This window comes from Microcebus murinus, chromosome 2 (assembly GCF_040939455.1).
Source record: "Microcebus murinus isolate Inina chromosome 2, M.murinus_Inina_mat1.0, whole genome shotgun sequence".
Taxonomy (NCBI): Eukaryota; Metazoa; Chordata; class Mammalia; order Primates; family Cheirogaleidae; genus Microcebus; species Microcebus murinus.
Window position 1 is genome coordinate 79,799,631 of NC_134105.1, and position 20,407 is coordinate 79,820,037.

Here is a 20,407-nt window from a genome sequence, read left to right on the forward strand (position 1 = left end):
GTTATAGAAGGAAAGAAGAGAGAGAGAGAAGAAAAAAAAAAGAGAGAGGAAGAATGAATTAGGAATACAGATAAAGTCATGGTGCCCTATCTCAATTGCCTCCTTAGGTTTAAGTATTGCTCTGGCTTGTGTCTGTTTCTCTCTCTCCTCTCTCTCTCTCTCTCTCTCTCTCATCCACATGCACCTTTCTAGCCTACTAAAGATAAATAGCTTGTGTGGTATTTTAAATAACTGTTTTCATTATACATATACATACACATTTTATATGTCTATATAAAATTTTTTAAAAAAACTTTACAATATATATTGGAAAAATTTCCACATCTTGATCTACCTCATCTATCTTAACTGTTAAATGGTAATAATAATTATAGTTGGCAATTATTTAGGGTTTCACAGGTGCCAGACACTATTCTAAGTGCTTTACTATTAGCTTATTGAACCCTCATACTGATCAACTTATGAAAGAGAATACTGAGTCACCAAGCACCTTAAGAGTTGCCTAAGGTCAAAATTACCCAAAACTCCCAGCCAGTCTGCCTCCAAGACCTGTGAGCAGAAGCACCACATATAATGTACTGGATCCCATTGTACAAATGTGCCACAACTGATTTAGCAATTCACTACTGATGTACATTCAGGCTTTTCATGATTTGATATGACAAACAGCCATAAAGAATTTAGTGGACATTGGGATATAATGAGCCGGTTTCCACAGATGACTAATTCTTTTCAAAATCCAAATGTAATGAATGTTCCAATTTACTTAGCTTTCAGAAAAATCATGACTTTTCCTAATAAACTATGGTAATTAACTATATGACAAACTCCCTGTAATTAAGGGATAAATTGCTAGCATAAAAATAAAGAATGCTTGCATGCTATAATTATTCTGTAGCTTATAGTTTATCAAACATGTGCTTTGAACATAAAAGGTTATGTAAGTACATAACTTCTAAAAGAAATCCTCTACCTTCTCCACACAAAAGTGACAACCAGAAAAGGGTAGTTTGGCATAATAATATTGTAACTATCGGGTATGCCTGCATCCCTTACACTCCTCGGGAGGCCAGCTTCGAGGATCTAATGTCACTCTCCAACTATCAGTTATGAAGATCAAAGTACTGGGAAGAATTTTTCAGGACATGAACAGAAACTTTTCAAAAGAAGACAGAATAATGGTCAGCAAACATATAAAAAATTGCTCAGCACCTCTAATCATTAGGGAAATGCAAATCAAAATCACAATGAGATATCATCTAACTCCAGTAAGATTGGCCTGTATCAAAAAATTCCAAAGCAACAAATGCTGGCGAGGATGTGGAGAGATAGGAACCCTCTTATACTGCTGGTGGGACTGCAAATTAGTGCAGCCTCTGTGGAAAAGAATTTGGAGATACCTCAAACAACTACAAGTAGAACTACCATTTGATCTGGCAATACCACTATTAGGTATCTACCCAAAGGAAAAGTAATTCTATAATAAAGACATTTGCACTCAAATGTTTCTGACAGTACAATTCACTATAGCAAGGATGTGGAAACAACCCAAGTGCCCATCAATCCATGAGTGGATTAAAAAATATGGTATATGTATACAATGGAATAGTACTAAATTATAAGAAACAACGGTGATCTAGCACCTCTTATATTTTCCTGGATAGAACTTGAGCCCATCCTCCGAAGTGAGGTATCACAAGAATGGAAGAATAGGCTCCATATGTACTCGCCGTCAAACTGGCACTGACTGATCAACACTAAGGGGCTCACAAAGTAGTAATATTCTTTGGGGGTAGGTGGGTTGGGGGTGGGTAAACTGACAACTAATGGACGCAGTGAGCATTTTAGGGGGGAAAGGGCACACCTCAAATCATGGTTTGGGTGTGGCAAAGTCATAACATGTAACTAAAATGTTTGTACCCCATAATTTCCTGAAATAAAATAAATAAACAGATAAATAAGTAAAAGAATTTTGCATTTACTTGTTTACTAATATGAACTATTGATGACAATAATACAGTAAATCCTCATTTAATGTTGTTGATAGGCTCTTGGAAACTGTGACTTTAAGCAAAATGACATATAACGAAACCGATTTTACCATAGGCTAATTGATGTAAAGAAGAGTTAAGATCCTAATGCATAGTCGTGGTCACAAAAATGTCACCAAACTTCTAAATAAAGACCAAAAGACTTCAAATATTAAGCATTGAAACAAATGTGACTGAAAGATGAAAAAACACAAGATTTACCCAATGATGATAGTTCAGACTTGTGAGCGGCCAAAGCCTATCCCAGCAGCTCAGCGCACGAAGCAGGTGCCGACCCCAGCCAGAACAGCTCCCGTCACAGGGCGCACTCACACCCGCACCCACGCTGGCCACAGTGGGGCCATGCAGACACGCGGTTCACCTAACCTGCAGAGCTTTGGGAAGTGGGAGGAAACTGGAGCACCCGAAGAAAACCCACACAGACCTAGGGAGAACATGCAGACGGTGGCCCTGGCCTGAAGTCAATTGTATTTTTTCTCAACAATGTTGGAATGAAACATGTTGAATGAAATGATGAAGTGATGATATTCAAGGACTGCTGTGTATTTACTCCAAATACTCCTTATTGTGAAAAGAAAAGGAGAGAGCTCTTATAGGCTTCCCTTAAGTGATGTCCTGCCTTCCTTTCTGGCTGATGAGCACCAATGCATATCTCTCAGCAGCAGAGTTCCAACAGGAAGGCTGAGATGCATCCCAGCACCTGGCCCCCATCTTCCTGTGGTTTGCGTGAGTTCAGGGCAAACAGCATGCGCTGCCAGGGAACAGAAATGGAAAGACAGAAGAGGAAGCTGGAGCCCAGCAGGGTGTGGTGCCAGAGCACCTTGGTGAGTAAGGGGAGAATGGAATCAGGTTCTCACCATCTGCATTCCCTAACTACAGAGTGAAAGCAAAGCATAAGAGTTTGACAAACAAACAAAAAAATATTAATAAAGAACTTAAGAAACACTCAACTCCAGCAATTTATAGATTCCAGTAGAATATTTCTGCATTTACCATCTACTACGTTAACACTGGGAATAAAAATGAGCTATTAGCATAAAATCAACAATAGGAATTTTGAAATCATCTAATATATAGAATGCTGTAATGGTATATAAGAATATTAGGTAATACTAGGAAGCTACTAAAGAATGCTCATGCAAATAAATATGTTAAAAAGCAGAAGATTGTGATTATTATTAAAGTTAATATCAGAGGTATATAAGAGAAAAAAACTGTTATCCTGACTATATGTTTCAAAATGTTTCAGATCTCTTTCTAAATTCCACTGCTTTCTATCCTTATTTATTAAGTTAAACATGATCTAATTTTATACATATTATTCAGTTTTTATTTTATTTATTTATTTTTGGGGGGACAGAGTCTCATTCTATTGCCCAGGCTAGAGTGCCGTGGCGTCAGCCCAGCTCACAGCAACTTCAAACTCCTGAGCTCAGGCAATCCTCCTGCCTCATCTTCCCAAGTAGCTGGGACTACAGGCATGCGCCACCATGTCCATCTAATTTTTTTCTATTTTTTGGTAGAGACGGGGCCTTGCTCTTGCTCAGGCTGGTCTTGAACTCCTGAGCTCAAACGATCTGCCCACCTCGGCCTCCAAGAGTGCTAGGATTACAGGCATGAGCCACCACACCCGGCCTATTATTCAGTTTTTAAAACATGTATTTCTCATATAGGTATGAATCTCAAGCATTATATTGCATATTTTTTCTCTGCTGCTTATCAACAATGTGTACTTTTGTAAATTACTTAACCATTTGGAAGTCCAGTTTTCATAACTGTAAAATGGAGACATTCATTGTAATAGGACATCAGCTAAGCTACTATAGAAGAGAAATTAAAACAATTCAATGGCTTAGAGGAGAAAGTAGCTCATTTCTTTGTTAGAACCCTCTAAGGCGGGTATATGGACTCTGTTCCATGAGCTCATCCAGAGACCCAGGCTGGCAGAGTAGATCAGTCATCTTACAAAGGTTGCTCCAGTCAGTACTTTTTCCATTTGGTGAGAAAGGGTAGAGAATATCCAGGGCAAGAGTCTTCAAAGAGATAAACCAGAGGTTACACTTCCCTTCTTGGCCACATAGTTACACCAAAATGCAAGGCAAGCTGGGAAATACTGACTGTAGCTGGGTAGTCATAGGTGTAGCTAAAATTGGGGGATTCAATTACTACAGTGAAGAAGGCAAGAAGGAATACTGGTGGACTATTAGCAGTTGTTGCCACTATAATGAGATCCAGCTTTAAAAATTTCTGTGAGGATTGAAATTATAGAGCATAGATATGTTTTGAAGGAATTGATATAAACCATCAACACAGTACTTGACATATACTGATGATCATTAAATGGTAGCCACTATTAATATTTGTATAATTATTATTATTTAGTACTATATCTATCTATCTATTATCTATCCTTACCTGAATGCTCGAATTTCCTCCAAAGTATCATGGATAAGTGATTATTTAGCTATTCTGGAATCTCTATAGTAAAAGGAAATTTCATCTCTCTTAAGGCTGCCATTCTATTTTCAGAAAGTTTTTTTTCTTCTTTCTAGTCATTATTTATCTTCTTATATTCATTTTCCTTCTTTTGTTGTAATTGTGATCTCTGACACTCTCCAGAACACATCTCTGTCATATAATAGTCTTTCAGATACTTGTGGGAAGCTATTGCTTCTTTCCTGAGTTTTCTTTTTTGCTACACTAATCATTTGTTTTGTTCCTCCAAAAGTCCCTCCTAATGTATGACATTGAGTCTAGATACATCCATTCACTCATTTAACAAATATTTACTGAGTGCCGGCTATTCCATCAAAGCCCATTTTAAAACTGTATTGTCGAGGTCAGTACACAGTATTCCAAGTTCGTTTGACCAGAGCTATAATCCAAATATGACACATTTCCTTTATTTCTAGTTAATTATTGTTTCTTATTGCAGTCTCTCAAGAATTTTTATTCTTTATCCAATGCATTATCTCTCACAACTTCACACCATGTGAACACCCGATTAGCATGAAACTGAACCGTTCATCTAAGATATTGATCAAAATGTGGAAATGAACAAGCCTGAGGAGAATCTCTAGTAATGACCTTCTGAGCGGTCATTTAACTAGTTACAATTCACATAACTGCATCGACATTTAGCAAATATCCTAACTGGTTCACAAAAGTCTCTAGAAAAGTTTTTGTCAGGTTTCTGTGCTCACTGTCATGCTCAGTGAGGCCTCAACCTGCTGGTCAAAGCGCCACCTGGTCTGGCTGCATTCGTCCCAGCCTGACCCTCAGTACCTCCCTGACTAGGAGAGCACAGCTGGTGTTCTCCTGCTGTCAGGACTTTGTACATCGAGATTCAACAACTATTTCTTGAGCCCTGATTGTGTGCCAGGCATTGTACTAGGACCTAGTACTTTCTCATAGAAATGGAGCATGGAAGAAATGGAATATATTTTGTGAAAAATGTATATATTCTCAAGTAAAACTACCTTATTATTTTACTTACATGCATGACCAGTGCACAATGTTCTTTATTTAGAATCTATGACAAAGTACTAAATGGATTCTTTGTATACGTGCTCAGCTTTCAAATGAGGGATACAAAGAGATACTGTAAATGTGATATGCATTTTCCTAAGGTGATCCTTTCAGTGACTAAATTCTTGCTAAATATCACATTAGAATTTGGGGGTTAAGTAAATCAACAAAAACTGTGCAGGCACTCTCCATATATGAACATAAGAATAATTATTCACTTGCTCTAGATAATCACGTTTTAGGATTTAAACTATGAATCACCTGTACAGATGTTACCTTTTCCAAAGGACTTTCTACTCGAGGGATGCTGACCATTGGCATCTGTGCCAGATTATCCATGTGTATGTGCTCATTTTCTGGTTGTCTTCCTTTGAAATTGTTTACCACGCATACGACCTAAAATTTTAGAAAACAATTACAGTTAAATCGAAACTGTGCTCCCTGTGACTACCATCACCCTTTTGAGGAGCTTAATAGATATAAACATGTAATAAAGTATTAAAATTATTTACATATTACTTACATAAATTTATATCCAAGTTTATCTTGTGTAAATTTTAATAGCTACTCCAATGCAGTTATGTTCAAGAAAATGCATCAAATAATATGTAGCTCAATTAATGACAATTTTATTATTCTAAAATTTTCATTACATTACAGTCAATGCTCAAATCTATACAAAAATGACATCATAACCTTATAAAAATTCATAGCCAGCTAACCTTTCCCTAATGTGGCTAACCTACAACTTAATTTAAATGATAATTATTTTCCATTGCTTCAATATCATTACATTCATAATAAACCTTCTACAATTGGCAATCTCTAATTTAGTAGCATCCCTTTAATTAACCTAGTTTATCATCTATTATTGTGTCCTATATATACTCGGCATTTCAACAATAGCTTTCTGGGGTTACTACTGAAATAGAAGACCTTTTACATAAAAGAAATTGACCCTTGTTTCAATTGATTATATCCCATAAGTGACAGAATTTGAACTAAACCAGAGATTCTCACACTTTGGTATGCATAAAAATAAAGTTCCAGCGTTGTTAAGAAATGCACACTCCTAAACAGTCCCCTAAGGATTCTGATTTAGTAAATAAAGAATGAAAATGCATTTCAGAAGGTTCTGATGCAAGTGGGTCATATTTTAAGAAATAATGAGTTAAACAAACCAAGAAAATTATTTTCTATATTAACTGGTAAGGTATTCTTGAATTTTCTTTTTCTGGGTTTTATATTATATTATAAATTGAAATACAGACCTTACAGTTACAACCTAACATTCATTTCACTAAAAAGCATTTAATATACAACTGTATATTCACATTGCACACTGTCACAAATGCTCCATTAGAAATCTTTTTCTTTAGTAGGACTCATTACTGAATATCTTCAAAGGCCAGTTAGATCTTGGTTACTCTCTGGTTTTTAAATGAATTTTAAAATCTTCAAAATAATAACACATACTATGAGACTCTATGTCAGGAAAATATTTCCTTGCAAATTGTTACCTACTTCTCCTTCCACTTCCCAGAAGAATTAGAGACTGCAAGCATAGGTCAAAGCCTGATGATAACTAGATACCTCAACTTCACCACTGCCACCAAAATCTTTAAAGTAAGGAATGGTAAGGGCTTGGCGATGAATACATGATAAACCTACTAGTAAATAATGTTGCCAGCTTCATGACCCCACAAAAGACTAATAGATACTGATTGCCCTAGAAATAGGGTCAGCAAATTTTGTCTGTGAAGGGAAGATAGTAAATATTATTGGCTTTGCAGGCTTATACTCTCTGCAATAACTACTCAACTCTTCCCTTTGGTGCAAAAGCAGCCATTGGCAGTTCACGAATGAATGAATGTGTCAATGTGTCATATAACTTTCTTTCTAAAATAGGCAGCATGCCAAATTTGGTCTGTGGGCTGTACTTTGGTGACTGACCAGTGCTCTAGAATACAAAGGATGTAATCAAGAATTTTAGCCACAATAACAACAATGAAACAGTCAAGCAGTTTCACATCTATTCCATGAAACACACACACACATGTTCCTACGTTTCCCTTTTCATTGGTATTATAAATTATTGGAAAATTGGGCAGATGGAAAAATGCTAGTAATTCTTCTGAAGTAAAATTCGTTGAAATGAAATAACTATGTACATAGACATATGGAACTAATGGGATGAAGAAAAGTTCCTCTAGAGTTAATATGGGCTTCTGAAATTAGTATAATTATGTTTTATATTATTTAGCTTTGAAAAACTCTTTGAAAGGCTGATCAGTTATCTCTTTGCCTTAATTACAGGTCAGGATGATACCACTGAAGCAGCTGAGAATTCATATGTGAAATACTTAAGCACTTAACACATAGTTGATACTTACTAAACAGTATCAATTAGCGAAATGATGATTCTTCATTTCTCTTATTATTTAAATTATTATAGGGAAGAAATTGCCAAAACTTCTTTAGAATCATATTACATATTTAATAAGTCTTGTCTGCTAACATTCACAGGTATGGAACTGATTTTCTATTAGTAAAGATGCTGATAAGAAAAAGCAAGGAAACCTGGTTTTTGATCCTGAGCATTCCTGAGTCTATATGTTCTTGGACAGTTCTCTGGGTCTTAGTTTTCTCAATTAAAAGTGAAGATATTTCAATAGATCACTAAGTTAACTTTATTTCCTGGGTTGGCAAAGGTATGACGAATTCAACAAAAATTAAAAACTAAACTCAAGATCTGCCCATCCCCTGCCCCCCCTTCAAACCTCTATCTTTTTCTGGACCCTCTCAAGGAGAGGCAACTCTCCCGACCACACACACACACACACACACACACACACACACACACACACACACACGCCTCCACTCCAATACAGTTTCACAAGGCTGAAAAGCTGGATTTATCCTTTATGACTCTTATACTTGGCCAATAACTGAATCTGCTCAATTTTACTTTCTAACTATCTTGATCTCTAGATATTTTGATTTCTCATATCTGCTCCATTCTATCTCCACCACTAACTCCAGGGACTAAGCAGCCAACACCACTACCTCTTGCCTGGATTCCTGCATAGCTTTCTAAACTGTCCCTCTAAATCCAATCTTGGCCACTCCGATCTATTTTCTACAATGATGTGAGAATGATCTTTCCAAATGTAAATTGAATTATGTCATCTCCTTAAAGCCATTTGGAGCTTGGCTTTCCATTTCTATTAAAGTGAATCTCTGGCCCACCTTCGCAGCCTTCCTTGTCTCAATTCCAAACGCTTCTGTTCCCTTTCACTTCCTGCCATTTGAAATCCTCCTCATCCCCGCTATCTCTGATGCCATATCCAAGTGGGCCACTATCTCATCTCAGCATCATTTCCTTATGGAAGCCTTCCCTGAACTCCTAGCTGAGACAGTTATTTTGTTTCTGTTTGCTTTTTGCTCATATGAAACTGTAATTCTTTTTATCAAAGCACTTATCTCAGTATGAAATTATACCCTGAGTAATATTTTGATTGACACATGTCTCTTCCAAGGCTGTAAACACCATCCTACTAAGATGATACTAATAAATCACCACTATCCATATATTTTTCTTTTTCCAGAAGGGATAATAAATTAATCTGATCATTTGATCATGTGTTCACTTCCTCTCTTCCTTTGTGGCAAATGAAACATCATATTGCATGGGGTTAAATGCATGGGCTTTGGGGTCAAACAGGACTAGATCTTAATCCTGGGCTCTCTCGTGTACTCATTTTATGAACGTGGGCAGGCTACTTAATATAATCAGGCCTTAAGTTTTTTTCCTGCAAAATGAGGACAATAATAACTACATCTCAAGGAGCTGTTGTGAAGATGAGTTAATGTAGTAAAGTGCAAATAACTATTATTATTATTTTATATATATTTTAAATACATGACCAGCTATTGTGGTGGCTTGATAAACTTGAACTATTCTGCCTGACATTGTCATATATACCATTTTTGGAAGTGTTTTAAAGCAGAGACTTTAATAAAATAATATTAATCGATCTATAACTATTGTTCAACTAGTATTTTGCTAAGCATGAGGATTCTGCTCTCTTATCTGAAACGAAATGCACATGGGATAAGAGTGATACATTTAAAATAGAATATATTTCCGTATTATACGGTAACAGAAAAGACTGAGAGAGTGGTAGAAATTCAGGAAAATGAGAGAACAAGCTAATCAGAGAAACTTCCTGGAAAAATTAGGACTTATCTGAGCCAAATCTCAATTGTGTAAAGGATTTGAAGATAGTCATCAAAGGTGAGGACCATGATACCCAGTGCCTTCTCTGTACCAGGCCCTTCCTACACGTGGGAGTTCACTTAACCCTCAAAAGGGTTCTGGGAAGCAAATTAAACAGTACTTAATTCACCCATTCATGCATTCATTCATTCATCAAGTATTTGCTAAGTATTTCCTAGTCACTACACAGTGAACAAAAAGCAACACAGGACGCGGTGCAGAGGTGAGATCATGATCACTACTTTACTACAGGAGTTTCTAGAGGAAATAACTTAGAGTGCCCAATACGTAAATTGTACTCCAACATTTGGTAGCTGGAAAGGTTCGCATACGTTTTTACTTACTAGTTACAAATATTAACCAGTAAAAGGTGGCTGAGGGAGGAAAATTACATCCAAGTAGCAATTTAGATATAATCAAAATGTAAATAAAACATTTCTTCAATTATAATGCATCGATGTAAAAATATGTCGTGATTTGCAGTCTACACATCGTTTTTTCCAGGCAAAATGTTACATACCCATACTTATAGAGGACCAATGCACATCAAAGTCAGAGTAAAACATATTTTCCAACAACCAAAACCTATGGGAATATTCCTAGGAGATTTAATGAGAGTATAGATGGCATGCTTACTTCATTAGAAGTCACTGTGTATGCTCTTCACTACTTGGTAAAATATGATTTGACATGGTAAGGTCTTGGTAACTGTTGATGAATTTTTAGTTCCTGATGTGAAGTGGCTCATCTCATAGGTGAGGTTACCTGTTAGAGAGTACTGTGACATGGGGGCTCATGAAAAGGACGGCAGGGAGTCACTAGGGTACTTTGTGATGCTCCAAATACTCCAGAACACCAACTACTCTCAGGAAATTTTTAAAATCTCCTAACAACCCAATCTCAAAAGCTATCTGGGGAGGACTGGGTGTGTTCAGCCATGTTCCAATTTATAGGAAAATGTTTATATTTTTTTCATCCCCCAACCTGACTTTAGGCAGAACATATGAAGAGAAGAGGAAGAAATGAATAGTTTGATAATATATGCATATATATTTAATATGTATATTATTGTTTGATATACCACATTTAGACAGTGATGCATACTTGTATTTTCTTATAGGTGGTTATGCAAATTTAATTAAAAATCTAATCACATCCAAGTAACTTTGTACTTACCAGAAATACTGCTATAGATATTCCAACCAGAAAGCCTGCTATCACATCTGACCAGTGATTTCGATATTCTGCTACTCTGTTGAGTCCAGTAAGAAAGGCCAAACACATTAAGCCCAAGCACAGAACTGGCTTAGCAAGTCTGGTTCCTTTGGCTTTGATTGTGTTGGTAATATACATCTGAAATATTAAATAAAAAATATGAGTTTTCATGAAGGTATTTCCTTTATATGCATAGCATATTTTATGTATGTATACATAGAGAAAGAGAGAGAATTATATATGGCTATATGGTTCAAATCATTAACCATAGTTTATGAATTATTGAAGAAAATTCTTAAAGTCGAACTCAAAAATAGCAATTATTTAACTTTATTTACTTGATATGGCAATTTCTTACTAATGGCCAATTTTATGTAACATTATTAATCATCTAGGAACATTGAGTATAAATATTCCAAGTGACCCTTTTTGTTTTTACTTTTACTGTACCTATTCTTATTTTATCTGAGTTTTTATTTTAGAACAATCTCAACAATATTGTGAGAAGGGGAAAACTAATGAACTGTTTTAATGTTTACCGTTGTGTATGCCATATTGAGAGAATGCATATTTGATAAAACCTGAATTGTGAATATAGCTACAAAAAATGAAATGGAGTATATTTCTACCAAATAGATATTACTTTGAAGAAAGAATAGGTTCAATACAGTGCCAAGGTTTGCTTTTATGCTGTTATATGAAATTGTGGAATCACTTTAACTAAATTTTATCAGCCAGAATTAGTACAACCAAAAACTTAATACAATAAGAGAAATGTGTCAACTAAAACCAAAACAAAACAATGAATAGATACCTATGTTTTTGGTATCTTCACATATGCTAATGAAGAACAAATAGTGTCAACTGGTTGCAGTGAAAGAAATGCCTCCAGATTATGAGTCACCATCCTCAAGAGAAACTTGGTCCTTCCTCATATGATTTATTCTGTAGCTCAGTTGCTTATTTAAACCATGTATTACTCTATCAGCAAATCTGTTGACTGCAAGTGGGATGCGTCAATTATTATTTCATGAGTAGAGTAATTATAAAAGAGTTGGCTTTGACCGCACAATCAGATTTTATGGTATTAATGTTAGTTAAGAATCTGGTACTTAATATAATATACTCAGAAAACATAATATAACATAACATAACATAATATACTCAGAAAAATACTGAGAAATGCATATATACAGTTGACTATTTTCCTCAGTTAAATAAACAATATATCTGCTTAAGACAGTAAACCAAAATCAAATTATTAGTCCATAGCAGCCATTTTGGTAATTATCTTCTCTCTTTTCTTTTTTTGGACAAAGTTTTCCAGCCAAGTTCTAGCCTTTTGCAATCTATCTCAGGGCCTAATACTCCAGGGGAAAAATAGAAGCTTAATTGTCTCCATTGTGGCCCATGACCTTCGGAGCTAGGTCTGTGTATTATAAACCTGTGCTTGGAAGAGCTTAATAATTTCAGTTATGAAGGATAAGTATACATGAGAGGGAAACAAGAGGAGATGAAAAATAGAAAATGATGCTTTTACCATTCATAGAGAAGGTGTTAAAGAGCTCTGCCTACATGAATAACAAGGTGCAGATATCACTCCATTTCAGGTTTCCAGTGATGCAGCTAATAGAGCAATTCCCCTTGTATGACGAGTACACGTGAGTAGAGAGTGAAATTTGGGCTGCTTGTGAGATTTTCTTTAACACAGCTATAAGGTTGGTTAATGATTTCTTACCTTTGCATTTATTCACATCTGCCAAAACTCTAAAGATATCCTATTCTCATTAAGACAAAATAAATGTGGGATGATAAGTGAATAATATTAATACTTTAATATTAATTATAGCTACCATTTAATGAGTGATCACTGTTCAAGGCAATGTAAAACAACTCTTTAAGTTAGGCATTATTATTACCTTCATTAGGTGAAAAAATTAAATCAGGATAAAGTTTATTATGAAGACTATGTGAACTTGATGATGGGGATGGCACTTTTGAGAAGGGAAAGATGTAAATGGAAGTAAGGGGAAGGCACTTAGGTACCTCTTAACCTTCCTTCGTTCTTTCTTTATTGATTTCTTGCCTGGAGGAAATGGCCAATGAACATAGGCTGAGTATCAGTGAATGCAAGAGGGTTGGAATTAAAGTTAGGAGAAAGAAGGCCACCATAGGATCATAGGGGTAAGACTACATTTATCCTCTGCTATTAGGGAGAAGTAGAAAGTAGTGTTAAGTGTGATTTGTGCGCAAAATCTCCTAAAGAATCTATATGGCTTTGGAAAACATTTGCCTTCCTCTCATCCCCAAAAGTCCTCTCAGATACAGCCCAGCCCCTATATGTCCATCTAACCTGTGGCCTTGGGCTACAACCTTCTGAAGTTTCTCTTGAATTTGAGTTGATTCCTCAATTGCAGTAATGACTCAAGCAAGGTATATAAGGAGCCCAAAGACAGTCTGGTTACAATGAAAACTCATGAGGAAGCTTCCATATTAGGAATAGCCTGGAAGTTGGCTTTTTTTCCAACAGATCCACACATTACATCCAGATCCAGAGTGTAAAGTGAACAGTGACTGAATTTCAAGGGTTATAGATTTAACTTTAAGGCAGATTACAGTAGTACTTTATAACGCACAGCTTTTTCTAGAGCATAATCAGTTGGCATACATTTCACAAGAGAAAAATTAAAGAGTTTTCACTTGTACTCAGCAACTCTTTAGTATTTTATGAATATAAGTGCCTTTTAACCAGTCTAATTGTGTTATCTTTACAGGAAGTCTATTATTTCTCATTTGCAGAAGAGGAAATTATGGCATAATGATCTATTAAGCAAGTTGGATACAGGACAAGAATTGATTATTTATGCTTTCTTGGTTTTTAATTCACTTATGAAACCATCTAGGATAACCAGATGTCAAAATGTAGCTAAAATAAAATGCAAACAGAAGGGTGTGTAATTTGGGCAGGATGATATTAATATTTACTCAGTTCTCTAGGTCAGTGGATGCTCACCATATTACAGGACAACCTATTTAACCATTATTAGTAGTCCTTATTCATCCATTCTATCTTAGTGCAAATACCTATTAGCACTAATATACAGAAAGCCAAAGCTGATCATTTGCTCCCTGTTAATAGCCTGGTGTATTTTCTTCTATACTTTTCTCTTTGCTTATACAAATATATACAATTATTAACACATATATAAAGGGGTTTTGTTTACTTGTTTGCCTTTACTAAAATATAATCACAATGCCCTGTAATGTGAATTGACTCATTTGTTAGAATAAATATCCAACTTTTGGGTAAATTGAGAAAGCAATGTTCTATTTGTTAAAAATACTATTATAAAAATAAAAACACACAAATGTTTGTTAAGCACCTACTATGCACCAGAGGTTGAGGTAGGTTTCTGCAAAGAGGAGACCCCAAAGGCTAGATCCTGAAGGATGAGCATGAGAGTCACAGGCAAAGGGGAAGTGGTGAGGGAAGGTGTCCTAGACATAGGTGACAGCAGAGGTTATCCTGCTCTGTGTCTCAAAGCACTGCTTGTCCTCTCCCAGAACACTTGCCAAAATGTATTTATTATTTATTTTTGTTGTTTCCTTTGCTAGACTGAGGACAAGCCAAGTTTGGGTTCTTCACGGTCAGCCCTGTGTTTAGCACTGTGCCTCACACACAGTAAGCACTCAATAAAGACTAGAATTACTAAATAAAAGAATGAATAAAGAAAAAATGCAAAGGTACAAGGGAGAGAGAATAGAATATTCTTCATAGCACTAGTCACTATCTAAAATCATGGTCTCCATTTATATGTACATATGTTTGTTCTCTCCATTAGAACAGAAACTCAGTGCTCTATTTGCAATGCATAGAATGCCTTTTACATAATAAGAATTCAAAAATTACTGAATGAATAAAGCATAAATGGCATGCTTAAGGAAAAGTGAATTCTTCAACTTTTATTGTCTGTAAGTACTTATCAGTATTGGAAATTCTCTTGCATATTTTCTTGTTGTCTGCCTCATGTTGCCTGGAGCAATCTCTGGTACAGAATAAGCACTTGTGATAGGAAGAATATCACCCCCCTAAAGATGCCCATGTCCTAGAAACATGCGAATATATTACCTAAAGACAGGAGTCCCTAAAAGTACAGAACATTCCCTGGCTATAGCCAGTGAGAGATCTGAAGATGCTATGTTGCTGCTTTTGAAGATGGAGGAAGGGAACACAAACCAAGGAATGCAGGCAGCCTTTAGAAGTTGGAAAAGGCAAGAAATAAATTCTTCCCCTAGACTCTCCTGAAGGGATGCAGCTGGGTGACAACTTGATTTTAGCCTAATGAGATCTATGTTGGACTGATCTACAGAACTCTTAAGATAACAAAGTTGTGTCTTAAGTCACTGAGTTTGTAGTAATTTGTCATGGTGTCAATAGAAAACTACCACACTCAATTAATACCTGTTTAATGTGTGAATGAACGAACATATTGAATTTTGTAATAACATTCCACAGGATGAGATAACAGGCATAGTGCTTAGAATATCCACTTTAGAAACAGAAAGATCTAGTTTGATTCCTAGCTCTGCCACTTACTCATGAGAAGTTTTTCAAACATCTAAGCCTTGTGCTCCCTATGTATAAAATTAAGTGACAATTAGAATGCTGACATACCGTGTTGTAAGGATTAAGTGCCATAGTATAGATAAAGTATTTAGCACAAAGTTTGGTCCACAGTGAATCCTCAGTAACTGCCAGGGTCAAGTCAAGGCCAGACTGGAGAACACAACGGGACCAGGACCTCGATTCTGTGGGCAGTGCCTGGCGAATGGAGTAGACCTAGTGGAGATCATTAGGTTTACGGGGGCATTTGGCCTAACACCTGGAGCACTTTGTTCCTTCTCTCATTTTCATGCTTCTTTCACTTTTTCTGTATGTTATTTCGTCATCCCCCACCCCTTTACATCCTCTATTTTAAGACGTTCACTAATTATTCATTGGCAGGTGATTGTTATGTACTCTCTTACCATTTGCCTCTTCTTTCCTACAGACTAGATGGCCTCAATTCCATCCATCAGTATGGGAATGACTTAGTGGTCAGATCCCTCAGTAGCTTGGACACTAGTGCTTTTGACATTTGTTAGTCCTTCTCCCAAAATTCAACCCATTGGGGCACATATCTTCAGTGCAGCTGTTGACTTTCCTGGATTGCACCCTATAGTCTTCCTCATTGATCCATATCTCATAGTCAGTTTAGGATCAGATTATCTTTAAACTCATTTCTGAGTTTTGACAACTTTAGTTAATACAATCTAATAAAGTACTAGGTTTGTTGGTTTTTTAAATAACCTCTTGACATTATTGGTCATATTGTTTGTGGTCTACTAAATCCTGCATGACTTCCTCACAGGAACTGATGCCCTTTCAAGTTCCCCTTAGCCTGGACCCTTAAAATCATTCTCAAAAATAAAAGAAGTTTCTTACTGTTTTCAAAATAATATCCCACCCTGTCAAGACTATTCTGAACTTTTATATTAGCATTTATCATACTAGTATTCTCACTTCCAGCCTGTAACTAGTCAGCTCCAGACAGATCGCCAATAACAAGATAGCAACAAGGACAGAACCTCATGACACTCCACTAGAGATTGTTTTACAAATTGGTACAGTGACATTTTTGTCCAAAAATTTTTTGGACAAAAAAATAAAAAAAATTCAGGGGTTCATTTGTTAAGCCAACTGTGCAGTGTCCTGAAAGTCTAATTATTGTGCCCACACTTGATATTTTTATTCACATTCATAAATTTGCCAAATAGTAAAATAAAGGTGTCAGGGGTATATAACAGAACTGTGATGCAATGGTGAACTGTACCAGACAGATTGGTGTTCACATAATTCAAACCTTTCAGGGCTGTCATGGGAGTTGGAAGTCATGGTAGTGGTGGTGCAATAAATGGCAGTATAGTGAAGTCACAAATTTTAAATACAGTACTGTGGTCTAGACTATGTAAAACCTGTAGCTACTCTAGTTTGCACAACTGACCTAAACTTCATCATGAGCACCCATCTTACAATGAGCAGGAACAAGATGGGCAAGGGAGGAATTCTGAATAGAGGCACAATTGCTCTCAGTTTCTCACCGCTCCCTTCTCTGGCGGAAAATAAAAAAACACTGGGGAGACCTGCAGACCTCATAGCCACTATGGGAAGGCAACCCACCAGCCCTCGCTGGCCACCACTACCATGTGCGTGTCCCACTGCATCACTGGTGCCCTGCTAACAACCAATACTAAAGTCCTTGTGGCCCCATGCTGACTGGGTCCATCTAGACTCAAAGACTATAAAGATTCTATCGTCTCCAGCACATCCTCCTTCTGGCTCCTGGCAGCTGACTGCCCTCTCAAGCTCTGCTGCAGGGTCCTCGGGCTCTCACGGCAGCTATCGTCTCTGTTGCCTGATACCTGCTACAGAGGCACACTGAGAGGAGCTCTCCCAGTTTTAGGAGGTGTCCTTCTGCTTTCTGTTATTTCTACAATGCCTCTGGAGTTTCTGTTATCCAGTGACCAACTTCCTTCTCAGAGTTTCTAACCTAAGGATGCTAATCCACATGTGCACATCTGCCATTCTGTCCTTCCCTCTCCTCCAATCTCTCACTGCCCAGGCCAGGGAGGACTCCCTTCCCCTCCCCTAGGTTGGTGGGTACCAGCCATTTCATCTTGCGTTCTCTTATTGGCTTATAATCAAATACGCAGGTCTTCAAATTTTGCTTTTGGTATGGAAAAATAGCTTTGAGATTTAGAAATTCATATTCTTCTCTTGACAGAGCTAGCTTCATTTTACTATTGACGGTAAACACTGTCTTCTTTTTCTTCTCTTGAGGCCTTCTGTTCTCTGAGGCACTGAATCTAATATGGCAGCCACTAGCTAGCGTAGCTACTGAGCACTGGAAATGTGGCAAGAGCAATTATATTAATAGTCCTAAATTTTTATTTCTGTTTGATTTTAATTAAACATTTCAAAACTGGCACTTCATTAGTTTATTAAAAAACTTTAAAATATGCTTGGAATAAATTTTGAGTTTGCACATTTACTTTTTACACTGTAAATTTTATGAAATTCAAATACGGATCAAGTATTTCAGATGAAAATTTAGTGTCTAAATTGAAATGTATTGCAAGTGTCAAATTTACACTGGATTTAGAACACTTTGAAAAAAAGGAATGTAGACCTTATTACTACTCATTTTTATATTGACAAATGTGGAAATGGTAATATATTAGATATACCAGGTTAAATAAAATATATTTTAAGAATTAATACCACCTCTTCTTTTTTACTTTTTAAAAATGTGACTATTAGAAAATTAAAAATCATATATATGGTTCACTTTATATCTCTATTGGACAATGCTGACATAGACAAGAGTATCATAATTCAAAGGGGTATGAAAAGTGATCAGTGAATATTCCAAAAAGAATATATCCATTTTAGCATTTATCACTACTTCACTATTTTTATTTACTATGTTGGTTGGAATGGGGGCTAAACCTAAAACCATTTTTTAGGCCACCTGTGCTTTCTTAGACAACAATTATCTTTTTATCTATATCCATCTTTTATATTTATTAACATATTACCATTTGAAATAGCACATATGCAATAAAACTATATTGGTGTGGAAATACTTTAAGTTTTCTGAGTATCACATTTAGTCAATTATTTTCAAGTTCTAATTATCATAACAGCAATCTTTTACAAAATTTACTTCATCAAAGCTAACAAATTGCTTTATATTTATTAATACCCTTTATTTACTAATCTAAATTTACTGGGAGATTCTGTATTAACTCAGGATAAACCTAGAGGAAAAGCTCAGCTTTAGGAGTTTAATAATCTGGGTTAAAAGGTCAGTCTACCACCGATTAGCTCCATTACCTTAGACAAATTACTAAACTTATCTGAGTCCTAGCTATATCATTTTAAAAATTAAATGACAATGTTCGTTCGTAAGATTTAGAACAGTAATCCCGTAAGAAGCACAAATTTTAGTATCGTCACATGGCATCTTGAAGATTTGTGTTTACTTCGCAACTAGAATAAACTAAAAGGATTGAAATGATATATTTAAATGAAAACTACACATTTGCTGGGAGAAATAATCAATTTAATTGCCTAACTGACCGGCATGGGGATAAAGGTCCTGACCGTATTTGAAAATCAACAGTGAACTTCCATTTTCTTTACAATATCCTTGATGGGCACCTAACAAAAGATTACATCATTAGGAACATAGAATTTATCCTGTAGTTGATGTCCTTGAATGGGCAACACTAACGAGTCACAAATGTGATGTAAGTCACAACAACCTCAGTGTTCGGGACCAGCTGGTACATGCAGTTAAGATCTGAATATGCTCAGTAACTCAGCTGCCCTCGGCACAAAGGCCGATTGATGGCTTGGCTGTGAATAACAGCTCCTTCATCCCTGACACATCTACCTAACCCCTAAAGTGTAGCCTGGGCTGATTTCACACGGAGACTGTGTATCTCCAGTATGACACTCCCCTCCACCAATAAATATAATGGACACTTGGCACTTCATCCATCAGCAAGAAGAATGAAAACACTTTTATTTGCCATGGTCATCTATGAAATCAAGAACCACATAGACTGGCCATTTAACATTTGTTTCCAGATATCAGATACAAATGAAGATGATATTTACATAAAGATAAGCTGTTATCCTATTTCTGGTTCTGAATCAAAGAAAAAAAAGCTACATAACTTGTGAGGAGTTACCTGCAGGCACAAGATATTTGATTGCTATAATTTTAATAATTCCATCATCTTTAAGATTTAAAATTTGCTGACTAGCAAATAAGGAACTATGTAAAAGACTATTCTGAAAATCTTTCAATACTACAAAAATATGCACTAGACTGTTAAGTTAATTGAAGGATCATACTTGGTTTACCTTAAAGGCAAGTGAAGAATGTAGAACCTGCAAAGCTATTAAAATATGCCAATAAAAAATTTAAGTTTAATGTCAGGGACAAGAAATTACTGGTGAAACAGTGAAAGCATTAGTATCTCTGATTAATCCTTAAAAATGTTTGAATTGGCAGTTAAATCTCTAGGACTCAAATTATTTCTCAGACTTTCTTCAGTTAAGGAAAGAAACTCTAATTAATGATGACATGATAATCTACATATGAGGTCTGTCCAGAAAGTATCCAGCCATTGTTAATAATAATATAAGGAGAACGGTTTGCGCGACATTGATGTAACCTGGCCGCCAAGGAGAGTGGACAGGACGGCGCATGTGTGAACAATG

The 20,407-nt window shown here is 36.1% G+C and overlaps 1 protein-coding gene across 2 annotated transcripts in view; it reads right to left on the reverse strand.

The window, feature by feature from the left end:
- Positions 1–20,407, reverse strand: part of PLPPR5 (phospholipid phosphatase related 5) — a 114,466-nt gene that overhangs the window by 19,637 nt on the left and 74,422 nt on the right. The window contains exons 4-5 of one of the 2 annotated variants that reach the window (XM_012769934.2): positions 11,035–11,211; positions 5,856–5,975 (exon numbers count right to left, since the gene is read on the reverse strand). In XM_012769934.2, the coding sequence (XP_012625388.2) occupies positions 5,856–5,975; positions 11,035–11,211 (297 nt within the window). Of the gene's footprint in view, positions 1–5,840; positions 5,976–11,034; positions 11,212–20,407 lie in introns of both variants that reach the window. The other variant, XM_012769933.2, reaches the window with a different exon arrangement.